This window comes from Natrix helvetica, assembly GCF_964273705.1.
Source record: "Natrix helvetica genome assembly, chromosome: 3".
Lineage (NCBI taxonomy): Eukaryota > Metazoa > Chordata > Lepidosauria > Squamata > Natricidae > Natrix > Natrix helvetica.
This window is the reverse complement of record NC_138549.1, coordinates 66,880,397-66,901,758: the sequence shown is the minus strand read 5'-3', so window position 1 is coordinate 66,901,758 and position 21,362 is coordinate 66,880,397. Positions and strand designations below refer to the sequence as shown.

The following is a 21,362-nucleotide window of genomic DNA, read 5'->3' as shown; positions in this document are numbered from 1 at the left end:
AGGCCCCACTTAGTCTTATTGTCCATCTGCCAGTTGCGGAGCCACAATAGGCGACGGGAGGTGACAGAGGTGGCCAGGGCGCTGGAGGTGAATCTCACCGCATCCAAGGTTGCATCTGCCGAGAACTGTGAGGTGGCCATGATTTTAGTTATGTCTTGATGCAGGTGCTCATCCTGGATCGGAATGTGATCCTGGAGCTGCGAAGCCACATAACTGTAGTACGGTTAAAATAGAAGGCGGCAGCCGCTGACTTGACCACCCAGGCGGAGGCATTGAAATTTTTACGCAATGTTAGCTCCGCCCGTTTGTCCTCCGGCTTCATCTTATCAGTCGCATCTCCCGAGACTACCAGAGAGGAGGAAACAAAAGCTGCTATAGGAGTATCAATGCTAGGCAGCTGGAGCGCCTGGGCAAAGGTCTGTTCTACATTGTAGAAACGGTGATCCTTACTGCCTGGGTTAGAAAAATTGGAGGGATGTGCCCACTGATTTTTAACAACCTCCAAGAACAAGGGAGGGGCTGGAATTTCTGCCTTGTTCGTAGCTGTATTAGAGAACATTGCCATATCGGGATCCCTGGGGGGGGGAACCGTGGGGTCCCCAGTCCCAATCTTAGTGGTCTTCCTTGCTTTGTGCAAGAGTGGTTTAAACATTGCAGGTGGGAGCAAGGCCGAGGATGAAGGAGGATCCGGAGGGACGGAATCCTCATCCTCAGAGAACCCCATGTCATTGTAGTTGTCTTCCCCTTGGGTGGAGCCTTCGCTCACAACTGACGGGGACGAGGCCCTGGAGATGTGGTGTCTGAGTAGCCCCGGGGCCCTAGAATGGGGGACCCTATCCTTTTGTGCGATGCTGCGAGAGATGGCAGCCGAGATAAGCCTTTTAATGCTTTCAGGCAGATGGTCTAAGTCTTCAAGGTGGACCAGGATCCTGTGGCGCTAATCTGGTTGTATGATGAAAGGATCTAGAAGAACCCTCTAATGGATCCGCCTCCTCCCCCCTAACCGGATCTGGAGAGGCTGGTGGGGGGAAGGAGACACTGCTAGCCTGGGGCCCCTAGGAGACCCAACTGGGGAGACTGAAGGAGAGGAGGGACTGAACCCCCTAGGAGAAGAACCAACTGAAGGAGGCCTGACTGGGGACCTGGATCTAGATCTGGGCCTGGAAGCCTGTGCCTGCTTTTCTGCCATGGCCACGGCCTTGTCCAAGGCTCTCTGCCTCCTCAACTCATCTCTAGTGGCTGCCCTGGAAGAGGGCTGGGCAGCCTGGGGTCTGGATGTACCAGCCCTGGTTCTGGGCCTCTCCACCTTCCATAAGGGCTTCCTCTGGAGTCTGAGAAGGGCCTGCCTCAGATTGAGCCGCCATCACCCCACTCACGTGTCTGCAACACTTGCTGCTGGGTAGAATGCTGAGGCCCACGTTCTGGTTTCCGACTGCTGCAGCCCTTCTTAGGACACGAGTCTCTGCAGTGGGAAACTTCCCATGCGACTGCTCGCGGCCCGCGCACATGGCATGATTCAAAATGGCGGCCGGAACTCAAACTTGTCTCGAAAGATCCTCTGGAAAGCTGCCACGGCTTGTTTAAAACACTGCGGCTAGATTAAAAGCGCCGCGGCTCCTTTAGACCTGCTGGGGCCTCCGATAGCCTCTATAAGCGCCTGCAGGCACCAAACGCTGCCGCGGTCCCTTTAACTGCGAGGGACAGCGTGGCTTGACTCAGCGACAGAAAAACGAGGCAGGTGGCAACGGAGCTCTTCACGCACTTCTCCAGCGCCGGCAAGGCTGGCTTTCATGTGGCCCTGCAAGCCCCCAAGGCTGCCGATTGGAGACCGACACCCCCGCGCACCAGTTTGGACTCCTGGCCCGCAGAGGGGGAGGAGGATTGCCCCACAGGGCCCTCCCCAACCGCCCGGACAGGGAGACTGTCTCCTGGGCCACAGCCTATTAATTTAGAATTTAAATTATCCAATTACAATCCAATTAAGTTAGTTAAAAACTGTAATCAATATTTTAAAAATCTTTTCCTACCTAAGAGCCAAATTACACAGTGCTTAGACTAAAAGACTGAGAGGAAACTGGGAGCCAATGGGAAAGGAGGAAGGTTGAAGAATTTCCCTCAGTCTAATGGACCAATCAGGCTGTGACAAAACCCTCATCTGACCCCTCCCTCTACTCTACTGGAAAAGCTCTTAAATATTTAATATTTGGAAAGTTGGGAAAACCCAAGAAAAAGAAAACTTTAAGTAATTTGCATGAGGAATATGAATTGTTAAGCTGAAAGCACAGCAATTTAATACAGATGCCAAATAGTAAATATTTTGTATTTTGTATTTTATAAATACCAAATAAATTTAGTTGAGTTAAAATGTCATAAAAATATTAGCTTTCCTTGTTAGTGAATAGGAAAATGATTTTTGGACAAATGTCACCTCAGGCTGCAAGCTTCCCAACAGTCGATGATATTTCACCAAGTAATATGCCACTACTTAATGGATGGGATAGTTTGTCCTCTTAACTTTTTCAGTATTCGTAACAATTTCAAAAGTAGTATTTTATTCTAAAAATGTTGTGGGTAACTTCTTCTTTCCCAAAGTCTTCCTCATTGTTGCATCTAGATTATCACCTCATCCTGTGGCTGACATTCCAAATATTATCCTGAAATTCAGGATTGCATACAATAACCAACTGATACACTTTGTCCCTATATAACTCCTCAAATTAATTGACCCATTTCTGGTATGAAGTGGAGAGCTTCCACAGAAATCACTTTTATATGTCTTATTTACCTCCATTTTAATTCAGGCCAATTTCAATTATTTTGCTCTGCAACTCCCAGAAACACTAAATAGCAAAATCAATTGTCAATTATTATGGGGAATTAAATCCCAAACATTTTAAAGTCAAGTTGTTTACTCATTCATAATGAAAAACACCTAAAGAAGAAAGTAGTGTTGGTGTAAAGATTTTGATGGTTTTCAAGATGAGCTTCACAAGCACTACCTGCTTCAATATAGCATCCTGCTGATTCTGAACAATTGGAGCATTACATATTAAACTTTTAGCTTATGCACAAGTCTTTTGTTCTGCTATCAGGAATTCAGTGTCAGAAATACAGGCCTCTTATCTGAATCTAGGAATTGTAGAATGCCAGTCTGCTTCTTACACAGAAATTGATGCTGTGATTGTAGTAATCTGCAGCATTACATTTTGTGGGGGGAAATGTTCAGCCGTTGCACTGTATTAGAACTGAGAACATTTTTCATAATAAGATGAAAATGTTGGACCTTGCAGTTAATATTCATAATATCTGTTTGCACTGTCTTAAACATGAACTCTTCCAAACTCTCAATTGTTAAGTATCCAACCATGATTAAAATGATGACTGGCTACCCATCCCCTTTTATTTCTAGACAATGATCATCATATAAAGGACAACCCATCTGTGTCCTGGCTTCAAGTCCAAATCTCTTAACTCCACTACTATTAAGAGTTTTGTATGGAACAACGCCTATAAAACTAGGGTTTAGATTACTGATGATGTTGATTGCTCTAAAAAAGCCATCGGTAGTTACAAAAAATAATAATAATGAAGGAATATACTCTGAAGCATTCTCAAATTAAATTCACTGATTCTTAGGCTTATTTGCTCCCTTTATTCCCTAGATAACCAGTATGTATTCCGCAATAAAAGTCATTAGTGCATCTTTACTATTTGCTAAAAAATAAGATAATTTTGTTGAAACACATGGATTTTATTGATTTGTGCCAAAGGATATGGCTTCAAACAGTGAAGGGGCATAAGCTGCCTATCAAACAAGCTTAAGAAGGTTTGACTTTTAAAATGCAGCATTAATATTTCAAGGTTGTTTTCTAGCCTGTTCAAGTATATTTCTTTAGTCATATATACTTGGAGACCAGAGGAGTCGTCATTGATGGGAAATGATTATACTATATGAGATGCAATTATCATATTTTCATTCAAATGCTTTATTGGCTTGATACAGACATTAATGTGACCTGTTTTTAACCCATTGCCGATGGCCAAAAATACCTTATCCTTCCTTTAATTTATCAAACTGAAAAAGATTCTAGAAAAGATGTCAGTGTTGGAGAACAAAAATATATTTAATGCACTTAATTTTTCAAGTTTTAACTACATTTTAAAGAATTCAATCAATTAGAACAATTAGTGATTAAATAGTTAATATGATTTCAGTAGTTGGTATGCTCCTCCCAAAGCCAAGAAGATACTAGCCAGAATTATTCATCAGTTTCAACAATGAGCATTTTGAATTGTCAATCAGCGTGACAAGCAAGTGAAGTTACTATAAAGGACAAAACTGTATTTGAAATAGCCAGTAAATGATACCATTTTATACATCTTCATTGAAATAGTGTGATTTTTTTATCTTCAATCAGTAGTTTGGATTGATCAGGAGCTACTTTAATCCTCAGCTAAACATGATTAACAAATGGAAAAATATTTTTAGAATTATGCATTTGTTTCACTCCTGGAGCAAATGCCACTATTAACTATGACTAATTAATTTACCACCATTACTCTAGCAATTAAACTTTATTTTATATAGAGCATCTTAAACTTTAATAATTTATTTAGTTATTAAAATATATTTGAATACTGATTTAGTGACAATTTTGTGTTGGAACTATTATAAACAGAGATTTATTATATTATATTATTATATTTATTTATATTTAAACTTGATTAAAGTTTTCTGAATTTAAACTATTAAATAAAATATTGAGATCAGGTTTTTTTACACTTGTTATTTACGTTGTGTTCTGTCAAGACATGCAAAACTTTAGACTGTGCCAGTTCCCATAAAAGTTAAAACAACTAATGAAAGTTAAAACAAGTTGTCTGCCAAGGGCAGCTGAACTCCTTCAGCAGGATGCAGAAATGGAATTCAGATCCTGGTGACCTGAGCTCTGTTTCTGCATACAGCTCATTTTTGGGTGTGAAGGAGAGCTGATTTCCTTCAAGCAGCATGTAGAAATGGACATCTGCTTCTGCACCAAAGGCATTATCTTCTGCACACAGAGAGGAACTGACATCCTTCAACCAGCCCCTAAAGACTATGGAGTTAAAACCCAAACAGAAAATGGAGAGGCAGCACATTAAGGAGTGCAGCATCTTTTAGGAGGGTGAGGGAAACCCTGGGAGGCCTGGCCCAGGTTATGCTTGAGTGTCTCTCAGAGTTTGAAAATCCTCCTTGGATTTTGGCAGGAAGGATTTTCTGCTCCTAAATGGAGCCTCCCAGGGACCTCTCCCCTGAGGCATCTCTGTCTGCTTAATAACCCATGAAACTGCTTAATGACCAAAACCAGGAGTCCTGGGATTGTAGCTGTTGAACAAATCTTAATGACTGCTTCACTCAATGACCAAGATTCCAGGGTCAATTATAGCCATAAGTCAAGGACTACCTATAGGTACACTTTCCTATTTTCTTTTCACAACTGCTAGCTACATCTTCAACTACAGATGTAAAGGAAGGACCACATACTGCATTATGACCTGCCTAAATACTGTTAACAGAGTAAGCTGCATCATGAATGGTTCATATAGCAAGTTAAGCCATCAATGAGGAATGAACCACCTTTTTTTTCTGTCATCTTAAAGAGCATCTGTGGGGGCTGAAAAAAACAGTGAGCGGTCCAAAGCCCAAACTGGACAGAAACACCAGAATATCTCCAATGTCCCTTTTTTTTCCCCTCTTCCACATTTCAAGGATAGGATAATTAGATAACTCATCCCTTTCCAAAGTTATATTTTGCACAGTACAATGACTAACTTCATACCAAAACAAGCCATATTATGACCTAGTTTGATGTCTGAGAGAACCAATTTGGTATAATGGTTAACCCATCAAGCTGGACGTCAACTGGGTGACTTTGGGCTAGTCATTCTTTCTTATCCTTAGAAAGGCTAGTCGCTTTTGAAAATTGTGTCAAGAAAGCTTCAGGCATTTGTCACAAGTCAAAAACACTCTAAGGCATTCCCCTCCCAAAATTTCAGCACCAGGTTAGTATGCAAGTTTATTTATTTTTTTGTCAAATATAATTTAACAAATTGAAGTTGTTATATCCAAACTGGCATGTGCCCCATATAAAGAGAGATTATTAAGGAGTTATAATCTAGCAACAACAGCTGCAGCTGGACAAGCCTGGGCAAGACAGAGGTTTTAACACATCTACATGTCAACACCCATCTTCACAGTCTTTCCTTCAAACTAAAATGTGAACTGAGAGCTATAAGCAAGGACACATTTAAAGGTTTAAGTTGCTTTGCATTCAAAGGCAAATAAAAAGGAACATTCTGACCACCTGTTGCAAAACACAACCAAGAGACTAAATTTCACTGTGAAGTATGATAGTAAAATAAAAATAAAATAATATGTGCAGCACTGAATTTAAAGTCATTAGTATAAAGTCACTTATACTAAAAATTAAAATTCAAGCAACTTTATTGCGGCCATTTAACATACACATATGTGCGCGCGTGCACGCGCGCACACACAAACACACACACTAAAAAGCATCATTCTTATTAGTTAAAACTAATCTAAAACATAGATTTATAGAGTCCCCAACAAATCTGAAGAGGGTACAATATAGCATCTAACATAAGAAAAATGACCAGTGAGTAAATGCGGCAGCAGAACTACTCCTTGCTCGAACAAGTTCAATTACTCTTAATTATTCTTTATATAATTTTGTCTGCCACTGCACAGAAACTGGCAATCTTATATATTATTTCAGGATTAATATAATAAGAATTGCTTGTATTGCTGGCCATTATAACCTGTTTTACTAACCAGGAGTGGGGCAATTAGAGCATTTTGGGATGCTGTGTAAAACTTGGAATACAAAAGAAATATTCAGTTGTTTCTACATGTCCTGAGTCACAAGAACATACTTATAAAGGGTATGGTATCCTTTTGTATCTTCCAGCTAGGAGTGCTGAAGGTAATATATTACATCAGACTAAGGTAAAGGCCCTTTTCTGGTTGGAAGTATTAAGATGTGTGAGATACATAGCTGACGCCAAAATGTATTCATGACTGTCCATTATGGGAAGCTAAGTAGTATTTCCTGCCTCCAGTTTCTTGGTCTATATCAGCGATGGCGAACCTTTTTTGGCTCATGTGCCACAAATGGGGGGAGCGCAGGGGGGTCGTGTGCGGGCGTGCTGTACCCATAATGCAATGTGCGACCCCTCCAGTACGCATGCGCAAACAACGTGCAACCCCTATTTTTACATGCTTTTTTCGCCTTCCCCAGGCTCCAGAGGCTTTATAGGAGCCTGGGGAGGGTGAAAAGAGCCTCCCCCGCCACCCCGGAGGCTTCAGGGACTGTCCGGAGGCTTCCCTGAAGCCTTCGGAATGCTCAAAAAGATCCTCCGAGGAAACCGGAAATGACTTCCGGGTTGCTCGGAGGGTCGTTTTAAGTGCTCCGAAGGCGTCAGGGAAGCCTCCGGACGGTCCCTGAAGCCTTTGGAATGCTTAAAACCACCCTCCGAGGTTTGCTCAGAGGGTCATTTTAAGCGCTCCGAAGGCATCAGGGAAGCCTCTGGATGGTCCCGGAAGCCTCTCCGGACGGTCACTGAAGCCTTCGGAACGCTTAAAACCACCCTCCGAGCAAACCGGAAGTGGTTTGCTCGGAGGGTGGTTTTAAGCACTCCGAAGGCATCAGGGAAGCCTCCGGACGGTCCCTGAAGCCTCCGGAGGCCCTCTGGGAGGGTGGGGGAGGCTCTTTTCACCCTCCCCAGGCTCCTATAAAACCTCTGGAGCCTGGGGAGGGCGAAAAATGGCTTTTCAAAAGGTGAACTCAGCTGGCCAGCGCGTGCATGCGCGCTGGCCAGCTGACAGGGCAATGCCTCGCGTGCCCTGACAAATGGCTCCGCATGCCACCTGTGGCACGCGTGCCATAGGTTCGCCATCACTGGTCTATATTATATAGATGTTGTTTGAATGTGGTTCTTGCCTGCTCATAGCTCAGAGATAATACTCTAGATAAGTGAGAGAGTGTTCTAGGAGAGGAAGCTTCTTGTATATATGCTAAAAATATACTGTACATATCCCATCTTTCTTATGTACAACTGCTGGCATTAATTTGTTATTTCTAATTTATAAATCAAAGTGCACTTACTGTTCTATACTTCAACATTAAAAACCCTAACATTCCTAATAACCCAATGAAATGTTTAATGTATAGTTTCCACTATGAAATACAATGTTTGAAGTCCTAATATGTCAATTTTGGCCACAAAAATATTAATATTCCTCTTTCATGTAAATGTCATTATATACTCTTTTAGATTCTGAGTACAGGTTTGCAAATTAATCAAATATTTAGTACTGGGAATATTCACCAAGCCTGAAAAAATATGGAGATAAGGAAGTAGTTGACTTATTCTGTAGGTTTTTACTTTATTTATTGACTTTAAAATCAATGAATCATAAAAGCAGTTACCTAAATGCTCTCCTTGGCATTCTTCCTACAATAACCACTACGCTGCAACATCAAAGCAAATCAATAAAATTAAACTGTCAGTTCTATCATGAATTACATCACAGAACAGTAAAGTTCCTTTGGAAGGTTTTCATATTGTTATAAGAATTCCAATTTTTTAAATTTCAATTCTAAATTTTCTTGATTTTTATTATGAGGGCTCTTAATTTCATTAACAGCTAGTAAACTATAGTTTGATTATTTAAAATACTATTAATATATATTCAACCTTCTTCAAAGAGTAGAAAGTAGTGGGTCTTTAAATCTCAGAAATGAATGACGTGTGAAGTGATTAAATAATGTGACAAAGTTTATTTTTACAGCCAAGTACTAACAACTCATTAACAAAATCTTATTTGCAAAAGTGCCCATAGCAACTGCCCATGCTAAAATCAGAAGTGATAGTATAAATGTTTATTGACAAACTGCATCCTCATGGTACAGGGTTGTAACATCCACCAAATAATGTAATGGAAAGTGTGAACAGTTATTTCAAGTTGTAACAAGCATAGGCAGTTAAGTACAAGCACAGGATTAACATAAAAATGTTAATTCTAAAGTGGCAAATTACTGAAATAACAGCAATTTCAAGATGCCTTATCAGTAAATTCTTTTGCTTACATATGAATATTTGGTGTATGGAGCAGGAAGCTCCATACACCGAACTATTTCTCTTTTTCTATCGATCTTACAAATATATAGGGATGATATTCCTATATCGTCCACAAAACTCCCTTTTCTTACATTTCTGAACTCCAGATTTATAAATTCTTTGGTTGTTAGACTTTCCTTTCATTTCCAAGAAGCATCCTTCTTTAGCCTCAGCTTGTCAGCAAGGCACCTTTTCAATCCCACTGGGTCCATTAAAGGCATTCTGGTTTTCTTCCACATTAGTGTTGTTTGAAATGGTATTCTTTAGGGTTTTTTTCCAAGATACCCCAGCTAGTTGCAACACTAAAATTTTCCCCATTACAACATCATTATTTCTTTTAGTGTACTAAAATCAGCCTTTTAAAAATATGTAGTTTATTATTTGTTATTTTTTAATTAAGCTTTTTGTTAAAATCAAAAATTCTAACAAAGCATGGCCACTTGTAATCAAAGTTTCCACTACTTTAATATTATCAGTAAACTTCTGTTATTTAGGCCCATGAAGCACATCCTTTAGTGTCCATCTCTATAATAGTTTACATTCCCTGCCTCTTAAAACAACATTCTAAGACATTTCTTAAGTATGAAGAATTAGAATGTACAATGTACACATCTGCTGAAAACTGCACTGGTACTGAGAAGAGCTGTATTCTACTAACCAAATAAAGATAGTCATCTAACATAAAAGTATTTGCAAGGATAGAATTCTCTACCATTTTATTCTCAATGAGAATATTTGCATTGAAGGCAAATCAGAACTGCTAATAAGCATGCTAATAACTTTTTCAAAGCAAGATGAAATCATTTGATTTAGAAAAATTACAACATCAGTCAAATCTACAAGTTTCCAAAATCTAGTTCATACTGAATTACATTCATTTAATCTGCTGGCAAATATTTCTGAATTTATGTTAATATACTGTGGTATATTGTTAAGACAATATACTGTCTTAACCGCAAAGTGGTTAAGACGCTGGGCTTGTCATCTGGAACACCAGCAGCCAGGTTTGAAAACTGAACATCACGCAATGGCGTGAGCTCCCATCCTTGCCCCAGCTCCTGTCAATCTAGCAGTTGAAAAGTTTAATGCAAGTAGATAAATAGGTACCATTTCAGTGGGAAGATAACAGAGCTCCATGATGTCATGCTGGCCTTATGACTATGGAAATGTCTTTGAAGAGTACTGGCTCAATGGCCTTGAAACGGAGATGAGCACTGCCCCCTTTGGCATCAATGATTAGCAGTGTAAAATCCGCAGAGACACCTTTACCTTTAACATTACTATAGTTGAAGGATCCACTTAGATAAGTTTGATAATATTTGGAAATTAGATAGCTATGCTTTTTCTCGTCCATTCAGTTAAAATGCTGGTTGCTCTTATATATAATTATTTTAGTTAGATACCACTGACTCGGGCTGGAAGCATGGTGGTTGTATAGACAAACATTCTTTATCTTGACTTGTCTCTAACATTAATTTACAGCTCTTTCACGGACACACCAGCAATTTCGTTGTTTTTGTTCATCAATTTTACCAGTTGCTTTATCCTTTTTCCTACTTCCCATAAACCTGCCAAACAGAATCCTCTTCAAGTCCATTTTCTGCTTGCATCATCTGTTCAACATCTGAATTACATTACCTCAAATAATCAGTCTTTATTTAGTCCAGAATTGATGGATATGCTTTTTGCAATCCATGATACTTAATTTGTCTCTAAATTCATACTTCAAAGACACTTGCTTCTTTTTTGGATTTTCAGCCTTCAGTTCTCAAAGCACACTATCACCCATGGAAACACATTGCTTTAAGATTTCCAATTTTATTTGTCACAGAAATGACCTTCATAATCTTGCCTAAGCCTGCCATTAAAACAAGAAAAGCAAAACTATCTATCACTTTTACTTCTTTACTGTTGATTTCAAATTCATTTAGCTTGCGGTTTCATGTTTTAATATTTAATATTAATTTATAGTTTCATTTTCTATTTCCATAAAGAGCTATTCTAAAGCTTCTTTATGTTTATCTAACCAAGTTGCATACCTGCATGTTTCACTGTTTTGACTCTCAATTTTGATTCTAGCTGTCAACTCCCATTCTTGTTATTATTATAATGTATTTATTATACATGTTAAACATATATGGAGACAATAATTACCCCCTTCCTTATATAGACCTACAGTTTTTCAAATTCAGCTGGTTCCAATTCTAGTTTTGTATTCAGATGCCTCCGATTGTAATGCCATCTATGTCAAATCCATAGAGCAGATTATTCCCATTATAGCCATTAATTCAATCAGTTCTGCACAAGCAACAATGATATATATCCAAAGTTATATAAAGTAAATTGAAATAGTAATTTCTGTAACTCACTAGTTTATGACCAATTTTACTATATTGAAGCAAATTCTCCAAATCCAAAAATTCTAGTATCTGACATTTTCCCCATCTAAGCAACCCAATAATTAATGTCTTCTGCAGACATCAGACTGCTAAAAAAGCAACATGCCAGAAAATCCAGTGCTAGTTTGATCTAGGGCACTGGCTTAGAAAGCAGGAAACCATGGAGTCCTGTCTTAGCCATGGAAGCCAGCTAGGTGACCTGAGACCAAACACTCTTTCTCAATCCAACTCATTTCACAGGGTTGTTATGGGGAAAATAGGAGAAGGAAGGAATATTTAATATGTTCATTGTCTTGGGTTATTGGTAAAATTAATGTGGGATATAAAAAAGAATATAATAAGAAGTATAAAACATAGAAAAGCTAGACTCTAGTTTAGCAACTTTTTATATTTATATAAGTATTTAACCAATTTCTTTGTACGTTGGTTTTAAAATGAAATTGCAAGGACACAAGAATATGTTTAGTACTAATGTTTAGTACTAATTTAATTTAGTATAATGCAACATCGCCATCTGACCAAGTAGCAAGATACCCTTGTGCAGTTTAGAAACAACATTTTGAAAGCAAGACAAGGATAGATAAATGCCTATTTTCCTGTTACCCACAACTGTATGTAAATTAAATAATCTTTGCTGCTTTGGGGGATGTTTTCGTAGTTTTATATTTTAGATAAGATGCTGGGACTCTTTTGATTGTAGTGGGTTAGAAATGAGAAAACTAAACAGAGAGGCCACAAGATTTAAAGAGGTGTGTAACTGCAGTGAATAATTCTGATTGCCATATGCAACTTTTGAGCTCTTATTTTAAAAACAAAGACCATATTAGTCTATCCCTATGATACCCCTTATTATTTTCTCCTCTTCCTCCTATGCAACAAGAAAGTAGTTACAGCTGAGCAGATTGCTTGATTTTTGTTCTATGAATTACATAACCATGAATTGAAATAAATTATATTTAATTTCTGCAAACATTATTTTAAAAGCCATGCTGTTTTACGCCTGTGATCAAGAACCAAAATGAAACCTCTAGCACCTACTTTTTGAAAAACATAGAAAATAGTGCAAATGAGAAGTTTCAAATTGACTTCTAAGAATACTGTAATAAAAATTGGAAGTTAAGGAAGAACATGATACAAAACATTTTTAACTCAAACCACTGTAAGTTTAAAACACCCCATTTAACATAGAAACAGTTGTTGTGTGCTTGAAATGGATTATTTTGATCATTAAGTGTTTTCAGCTCAAAAACAAATTTGTCAAAGGACTTCTTTTTAACCCCCTTTTTGGTCTACATAGAAAGTGGTATCTGGATACTCAGGAAACTACTGAACTAAAAATTAATTAATCAATTAAAATAATTATAGTTTGTGTTATACCTTCTATAGAAGGCGCCTGGTCCTGAGCAGCATACAGCATTTCTTTGAAAGCCTGTCATGAAAGAAGGAAAAATAAATTTGTCATCACTAGCAGATTAAGACACTTGATCTGCATACTTTAAATCAATTAGCAATTAAATCCCGTCACCCCTTACCGCTAACAAACAAAACCAAGGAATGTAAATTTAATGTTATTTCACTTATTTCCAAAGTCAGAGATAAATTCTACACACTGATCATGAACATTTAGCACAAGGAACAAACTGACTAGCAAAACAAAGCTCTGCTATATTTTTAAGTCTCTGAATTTTCAATTACCATTCACATAGTCTATACTAGTCTTGAAAGATTAGTTTGAAATTGGAGAAGAGGAAGAAGCATCTCCGATTATATTAGCAGCATGAATGACCACCACTATAGTCTATAATGTACATTAAACAGGTAGTCCTCGATTTACAAGTTCCTTTAGTGACCGTTCAAAGTTACAAAAGCACTGAAAAGGGTGACTTATGACCGTTTTTCACACTTATAACCATTGCAGCATCCATAATCAAAATTCACAAGTTGGCAACTGACCCACATTTATGACAGTTACAGTGTCCTGGGGTCATGTACCACCTTTTGAAACAATCTGAGAAGCAAAGTCAACGGGGAAAGCAGATTCACTTAACAACCTTGTTACTAATTTAACTATTGTAGAGTCACTTAACAACTGTGTCAAGAAAGGTAAAAAAATGGAGGGGGGATTCACATAACAATTACCTCATTTAGCAATAGACATTTTGGGTTCAGTTGTGTTGTAAATAGAGGACCACCTGTAATAATTATGCTGTTTTCTATCATTAACAACAGAAACTGTTTCTTCTATATGTACTAAATTTCAATAGGGATCCTCAAATGTAAGACATTCAATTACGATGACATCATTAGATTAAAATATGGAAAACTCAGAGAAACTGAATAGGAAAACATTAACCTCTGTGGGTTAATGTTAAATATTAAGACCCAAATATTCAGTAATGTCAATCAACAGAAGTTGAGTTCAACTCATGTGGCATCTCATGTTGAACTATGGATTTTAACTTAGCAAACCAAACTTTAAGGCCTTAGTCTTTCATCTAAAAGTAAGCAATGAGTGATCAGCAGTCACAGTTTAGAAGAAAGCAAACAGAAATATCAAAACACCTCTGAAGAATTATTAGCTGAAATTTATGACTTTGCAATATAGATACAAAGTCTAAAAGGACAACCTGGAAATGAAGATGGAAAAATGGAAAAACAAATTGCTTTCAAAACTTCATCAACTGACCTCCATGTTGCAACAAATTAACTGCATGCTGATCTACGTCACAACAGTTTCATACAAATTTTAGAATTATGCTTTATTGAATAAAAACGTCACACAATTACGAGAGCCAAAACCAATCTCCCCATCAGATGGAACACCTCTGACACTTTTAAGTTACTGTTATTATTTGGTTAATTAAGTTACGTCAATAAAAGAGAGTGGAGTAAAATTGGTATCATTTTTCTTTACCATTATTAACTCCATGCCTTGCAATATTAATTTATACTAGGTTTCAACAAGCAGCATATTTGCACCAGAGGCATCACAGTTTTACTAAAGTCTCAAAGCATGTTGTCTTATTCGTTTTAAAGATATAGAAGTTACTAGGCAAGGAGAGATTGGGTCTCAGCCTCAAATCTATTTCCCGGACTTGAAACTTCTATTTGTGCCAATGGAAGTATTTTTCACTGAGTTAATTGTTACAGGCAAGGCAGGGCTGCTTTTATTAAGGGTGGAAAGGATTTTGTTCCCATACTTCAGTTTGAATAGTTCTTGTCAATTCTGTGTCTTTCAGAAATGAACACTGCCAATGTAACCAAAATTTCAAATAATCTTTCTTTGTTTCTGTACAAATTGTACCTGTAAAGCTTAACTTCAAGACTAGACATAATGCTATTTTCCATATAACCAATGTGATTGTCTTAAAAAGAAAAAGTTGTACCATGCATTAGTTCTACAGTATATCTGAAACTTCACTTGATAAACTACAAAAAAATTAAAACACTGATATTTAAAATTCAGTTAGTAGTCTAGCATATGTTGAATACAAGACTGAACTTGAAGATATCTGATGAAATGATGTTACCATCTTCTTTTTTCCCCTGCTATCTTCCATGTTCCTTCAAAATTTTGAAAAACTAAAGATCCTCTAGGGCAGACTGAAGATGAAAGTGAAAAGGAATGATCTCCCACCACCACGGCTGTAATGCAGATGAAAGCATTCACCATTAAAGGTAGTTAGCGATGGCAACAGGGACAGAAATTGCCATTGCTAAGTCCTGTCATGTGACCATGTCACTTAGTGATGACAATTGATATTCCTATGTGCTGTTATTAAGCCAATCAGTGAGAAAAATCAATGAGAATGTTACATGGTCGCCATTTGCAACTTCCTACAGATTTCCCCATTGATTTTGCCTGAAAGAAGGTTGCAAATAGCAATTGTGTGACTATGGGATGCTGCCACCATCATAACAACAAGTTATCCACCAAGCACCCAGATCTCAATCATGTAATCATGGAGACATTGAAACAACTGGAACTCCAAGGACTGGTCATAAATACCACTCATTCAGCACCACCACAACATTAGAACAATAGCTGAATGAGTGGTCATTAAGTGAGAACTACCTGTATATTTTACCCCAATTTTTAAATATTAATGAGCTAGAATTATGTCTTACAAATGAAACCTCAGATTCTCATTAAACTTAAAACATCTTTCTCTTCTTTCACAGCCTGCTTTCACAATATGGGCCAAGACAAGATCCTGAAGATTTAAATACATTCTTGTCTAAACAGATTCAAGAAAAAAATATGTAATCCAAACTCTGCAATAATTTTAACCAGGCCACTTTCAGCCATGACTGTTATATAAATAACTAGTCTATAGTACATTTTTGCAATATTTAGTAATAAACAGTAGTGTATCTACAATAACTAATCACAATTAAACCACAATGCAGTAAGATCTAGACACTCTCTCTTCAGAGTATCAAACTGAAATGTTCCACAATTTTCATGCTTCATTATGAGTGAATTATATGTAATATTTTAATTTGTGATTGTTTGAAACTATACTTCAAGATGCAGCTATAATTTTTAAAGCCTTTAAGCCATAAAGTTGGATTATTTGAGAGACTACCTGTCATTGATCAGTTTTGCCCATCCAGGAAGATTCAATAGGGATCAACAATTGCAATCTCTTAAACAATATTATAGGATGTAGTAAACTTATATTTCCTGTCACTGCATATGAGTTAGCCCAAAGATACATTCTGTCTGACCCTGAATCTACCAATTTGTATTAAAGTCTTAAAGACCTAGCTTTTCTCCAGACATTGTGTCAGGTGGATTTGTGACACTGTCTGATATGATTCTTTGTTGGATTCACAGACTTTTTGTATTAGTTTTATATTTAGCAGGATTGTTGTATTAGTTTTATTGTATTTCACACATTCTAAGAGTGTAATTTTGTTTTACTAGTTTGGCACATATACCAACCAACCAACCAATTGCTTGTCTGCCCTACATTTTATTCACAACCTTTTGCTGTACTTCATTCTGGAATATGAACCCATTTCCAGCCAAGTTTGAAGCAATGTTTCAAACTTTGGTTTGAAATGCATTTTGTTAATTAGCTGAATCTAATTGGGACTGCTTTCTACTTCCCCAAGTCAGAATATCTCTGTCCACACAATGAACTACAAAATAACCATATTTATAATCTAATGTACTATGCACATCCACTGTTTATTACTGGCTGCATCTTGTGAACCCATAAAAAGTGAGCTAAGTTAACTGAACTTCGGTAAGTATGGTATACAAGCATAAACACCAGCAAAATATTGTCATATGCTTGAATGCAACAGTGGGAAGGTTCAATATGTTTGACAAAAGATATCCTGATTAGTTATAACTAACTAGATATAATTAGACCATAATTTGCCCTACTGATTCAATACTGATCAGTGTTGAGAAAAGTGTGGACAGCTATCAAATATTGCAATGACATAGGAGACAGATTGTTTCATAGCTACAGCTACTTGCTCTGGCTTGTATTTGATACAGCTTTATCAAGTTTGTAATATCAACATTCAGATTACAATCCATCCATTTCATGAATTCAGTTCCTCAGTAATTGGGAATTATCAGAACTATGAACTACCTAAACTTTTATGGCTTTAACTAGAATGTCAAAGAGCATCCAGAAATCTCTAGGATTTCTTAAGCATCCAGGATGGATTGTCCCTGTTGAAGAGTATATGGTCAATAAAAAGGCCGCTAGGAAACGTTATGATCATAATAGACTCATGAAGAACTCTATATTTTACAAGACCTAGTATTTCTTGCTTGATTTAAAACAGTAGGCTAAGAGCAAGGCCTGCATTATGCATCAGGCTGATCACATATTTATCTCATGGTTGCCAAAAGCAGTATTAAAATTTTCCAGAACCAGTGATAGTTTTTTTTTAATACTTCACCTGGGATATCTTAAGACAGTTCTTGCATGGAAACTGACAGATCAATAAAATACTTTTCCTCTGGACAAATATACAAATTCATTTTGGACTGTATAATGTTGTTGAAAATCCCATTGTATCTAACAAAATTGGTCTTTCTTGGCAAAACTGTATTCACTACCAAAATCTGATCACAACATAGGTATGTGGAAATGTGTCATGGCTTGAAAAAGGAGATTTTTGAGGATCCCCCAAAAAGAGTTGTTCATGCTCCCCAGGATAGAAACTTTGTTCAAGCCATGACACGTAGAAATAGTTACAAAACCATTTCCAAAGAGTTTGGATTTCACCAGTTCACACTCAAGGCAGATTGTGTACAAATGGAAGCAATTCATTGTTACCCCTCCACAGGAATGGTTGAGCAGCAAAGAGGTGCATAATATCCTGGGAGGTGTGAAACAATCCCAGAATAATGCCTAAAAAATTAAAGAACTTTCTTGCATTAGTGAATGTTCAGTGTTCATGGAACCACCATCAAGAGAACAAAAATAAATAAAAATGCTGTGCATACCAGGGCTGCAAGGAGAAAATTACTACTTTCCAAAAAGAACATTGCTCCCTGTCTACAGTTTGCAAAAAAAACAGGTGGATAAGCCAGAAAGCTATTGGAAGAATGTTCTGCGAATGGATGAGACCAAAATGTAACTATTAGCTTGAATGAAAAACATTAAACTTATCTCTTCTGTAAAACATGGTGGTGGCAGTATCATAGTTTGAACTTCTTTTTGCTGCCTCTGGACCTGGACAGTTTGCCATCATTGATGGAGCTATGAATTCTGAATTGTACTAGCAACTCTACAGGAAAATGTCTAGGTATCTGTCTATGAACTGAAATTCATAAGAAAGTGAGCCATGAGCAAGACAATGATCCAAAACATCCAAGTCATACAATTAAAGAATGGTTACAGCAGAAGGAAGTTAATGCTTTGAAATAGCCAAACCGAAATCCTGACTGCAATCCTATAAAAACGTTGTGGAATGAACTGAAGTGGGCAGTTCATGCAAAGAAGCCCACAAAATCTCCAAGTTGAAACTCTTTTCTAAGGGAGGATGGGTTAAAAATCCTCCAACACAATCTGCAAGCTAATTAAGTTATTGAAAACATTTAGTTGCAATTATTATTTGCAAAGGGATGACTCACCAGTTACTGAAAGCAAAAATTCACATTATTTTGCCACACAGAAATATGTAGCTTTGTATCATTTTCTTTAATAAACAAGTATAATGTTTTTGTTTAATTGGGTTCTTTTTAACTTTAAGATTTATGTGAAGAATAAATCACATTTTAGGTCATGTTTATACAGAAAAATTAAAATTCAAAGGAACCCACAAACTTTCAAATACTATCATATACTATAAGGGATTCACTTCATTCCTTAACCCTCCAACACATCTAGATCCAATTTCTCCCTATTAGTTAAGAGGCTAATGATTCTAATAGGAAAAGGACTTACATAGTCAGTAGATAATAAAAAATACCATTAAAACTCTAAACAAGATTCCAACCCCCCCAACAAAAAACCCTACACAGATTACTTGTGTAAGATAAAGCATTACAGAGATAAAATAAACTGAAATGTTTAATTACTGAAAGCTTCAAAAGCTTTAAATATAATGAACAAAAATGCAATAAAATTGGGCTACAGCAACTGATGCAAGCCTTGAACTTGATGCCCAATCCATCTCCCACCCCCCCAAAAATATGGAAAAGTTGAAACTATGAGTTGTGCTAGCTTGGTTCTAGAAGTATTTCTAGGAATTGCCACACCCACAAGGACACCATTGACCAGGCTCAAGAGACTATAATTTCAAGTTCAAAAAAAGTGCAAAGATTTAACTTTCAGAATTGTACCAACATATACCAATTCAGCGACTAATTAAGGATAATTGTTAGTAGTTAGTAGAGAAAAAAACAAGTGTCAAAAGTGGAGGCTGAATAACCCTGGGATACAGTGCCATCTAGTTTCCACCTAAAGCAGTTCAGAGAGACAGCTTTTCAGGTGGCTTCCCCTCCCACCCTGTCTTCTTTGGGAATAGCAATATCCCAACAGAAGATCCACTACAACAGCCTACTACTAAACAGGAGTCTTCTGACCTTCGACAAAAGAAACGCTGCTTAGCAAAAGCTCCCGCGCTCCCTAGATGCTTATTCCTTTCCATCTTGATTAAATATATCAAGGTGTGAAGCATCAAAGCCCAAGGAAATCTCTGGCAAAAGGAAGCTTTAAATGGAGACAAGTTAAAGAAAGCCCGGCCGTCCCTGCAAGACTCGGGTAAAAATGCATGAGCCCAAAGCAGAAGCAGCAGAATGCAGCTGGAGCAGGGAAGGAAGAGTGGAATTCTACCAGGGAAAAGGCAGGCCGAGCAGCGAAGATCAGCGAAGCATCGGCGATGCTGCTACGCCCAACCACGGTGGGGGCGGGCGGCTCCAAACGACTACATCAAACGGAGACCCTTACTTGAAAGCAAGACTCCCGCCGCCCCCGAAAATCGCAATACTGTAATATTTCCATTCAAGTCTTTCGGCTCGAGACGCGTCGCCGAGCCTTTTTCTTTGTACCAGGTGAGCCCCCACCACCACCACACACACGCATACATATACACACACGTACGCTCTCAAGCGCGCATCTTTAATTCACATTTTCTTCCACGGCCCCACAAACGCAAACCCAAAGAGCTTTTAGCCTCTCCGACGCTACCCACTCCTCTCCCTCCTCCAAAGGCTGTTCTCCCCGTATTTTTATTTTCCCTTCTTTCTCCCCCTTAAGAGCTCAGGTACCTCATACTGGATGTATTGCTTCCGCCACTCCGGAGTGATGTGTGCGGAAAGGTGCTCGGCGAACTTCATGCTGCTGCTGCTGCCGCTGCCGCTGCCGCTTCCTCCTTAAGGCTTCTGAGCTAGAGACACTGCTTTACTTTTCAGCCTTGCTCGAACGCCTCAGAGCCTGCTCAAAAAAAGCCGGAGCGGGCTGGGATGTCTCTTGTCGGTGCTTGAGCTGCGGGCGACGGACGCGGGCGCCTGCGACCTCCGCCGCACATGAGCCCCCGTCCCCGAATCTCTCTTTCACACACAATTCCGGCCCTAGCACGCTTTCCCCTTCAGGAATGCCCTCGCGCGGCTGCCGCCGTCGTTGCCCGCTGTGGCCCCGCAGCCCCCTCTGGCGCTCCTGAAGCAGCGGCAACCTCCGCCGCCATCTTTCCTTTCCTCCGTTGGCCTGGGCCCGCCTTTCCACACTAAGGGACCTGACGTCATCACCCCAGGAACCGCCTTCCTCCCGAAGAGCAGACGTAAGGCGAAAACAAAGGGGGGGGGGAAAACGAACACTGCTATCGGACACGCCCACTTCCCCTCCTCACTGCCTTTCTTTCTAACCCACACAAACAGAGCGAGGGGGTGTGTGAGGAGGTCGAAGGGGGCGGAGCCATCGTTCAGGAACGCCCACGGCACGCCCTGAGTGGTAGCGGATTTTCAAACAAAACGGGATCTGAGGGTTGGGACGCCCACTTTTTCTGCCCTGCGGCAGCGACTTGGGGGCGACCGGAAATGTTCCGCGCGGTGTCTTTGGCTAACGTTGAGGCAAAAGGGTTGACGTATTAAGGTCTCCTTTGCTTTAGCCTAGGGTTCCTCGCTTGAAGGAAGGGGAATGCTGCGTTTTTAAAAAGGTTATTAACATACTGGTTCGAGAAAGTGATTTTATACATATGAAGAATTCAATTAGCTATTTTAATGCTCAAGGCAATGCATAGAAATCTTCTTAAACTGATAGTGTTTACACCTGTGTTAGGTAAGTTTCAATGGCATTCAGATTTTGC

At 38.7% G+C, this 21,362-nt stretch overlaps 1 protein-coding gene across 1 annotated transcript in view; it reads right to left on the bottom strand.

The window, feature by feature from the left end:
• XPR1 (xenotropic and polytropic retrovirus receptor 1) overlaps window positions 1-20,829 on the bottom strand; it is a 107,177-nt gene extending 86,348 nt beyond the window's left edge. Inside the window, exons 1-2 of the mRNA XM_081946842.1 lie at window positions 20,329-20,829; window positions 12,960-13,011 (exon numbers count right to left, since the gene is read on the bottom strand). Of these exons, the coding sequence (XP_081802968.1) occupies window positions 12,960-13,011; window positions 20,329-20,397 (121 nt within the window). The 5' untranslated portion in view covers window positions 20,398-20,829. The remainder of the gene's footprint in view (window positions 1-12,959; window positions 13,012-20,328) is intronic.
• Between the last annotated feature and the right edge of the window lie 533 nt (window positions 20,830-21,362).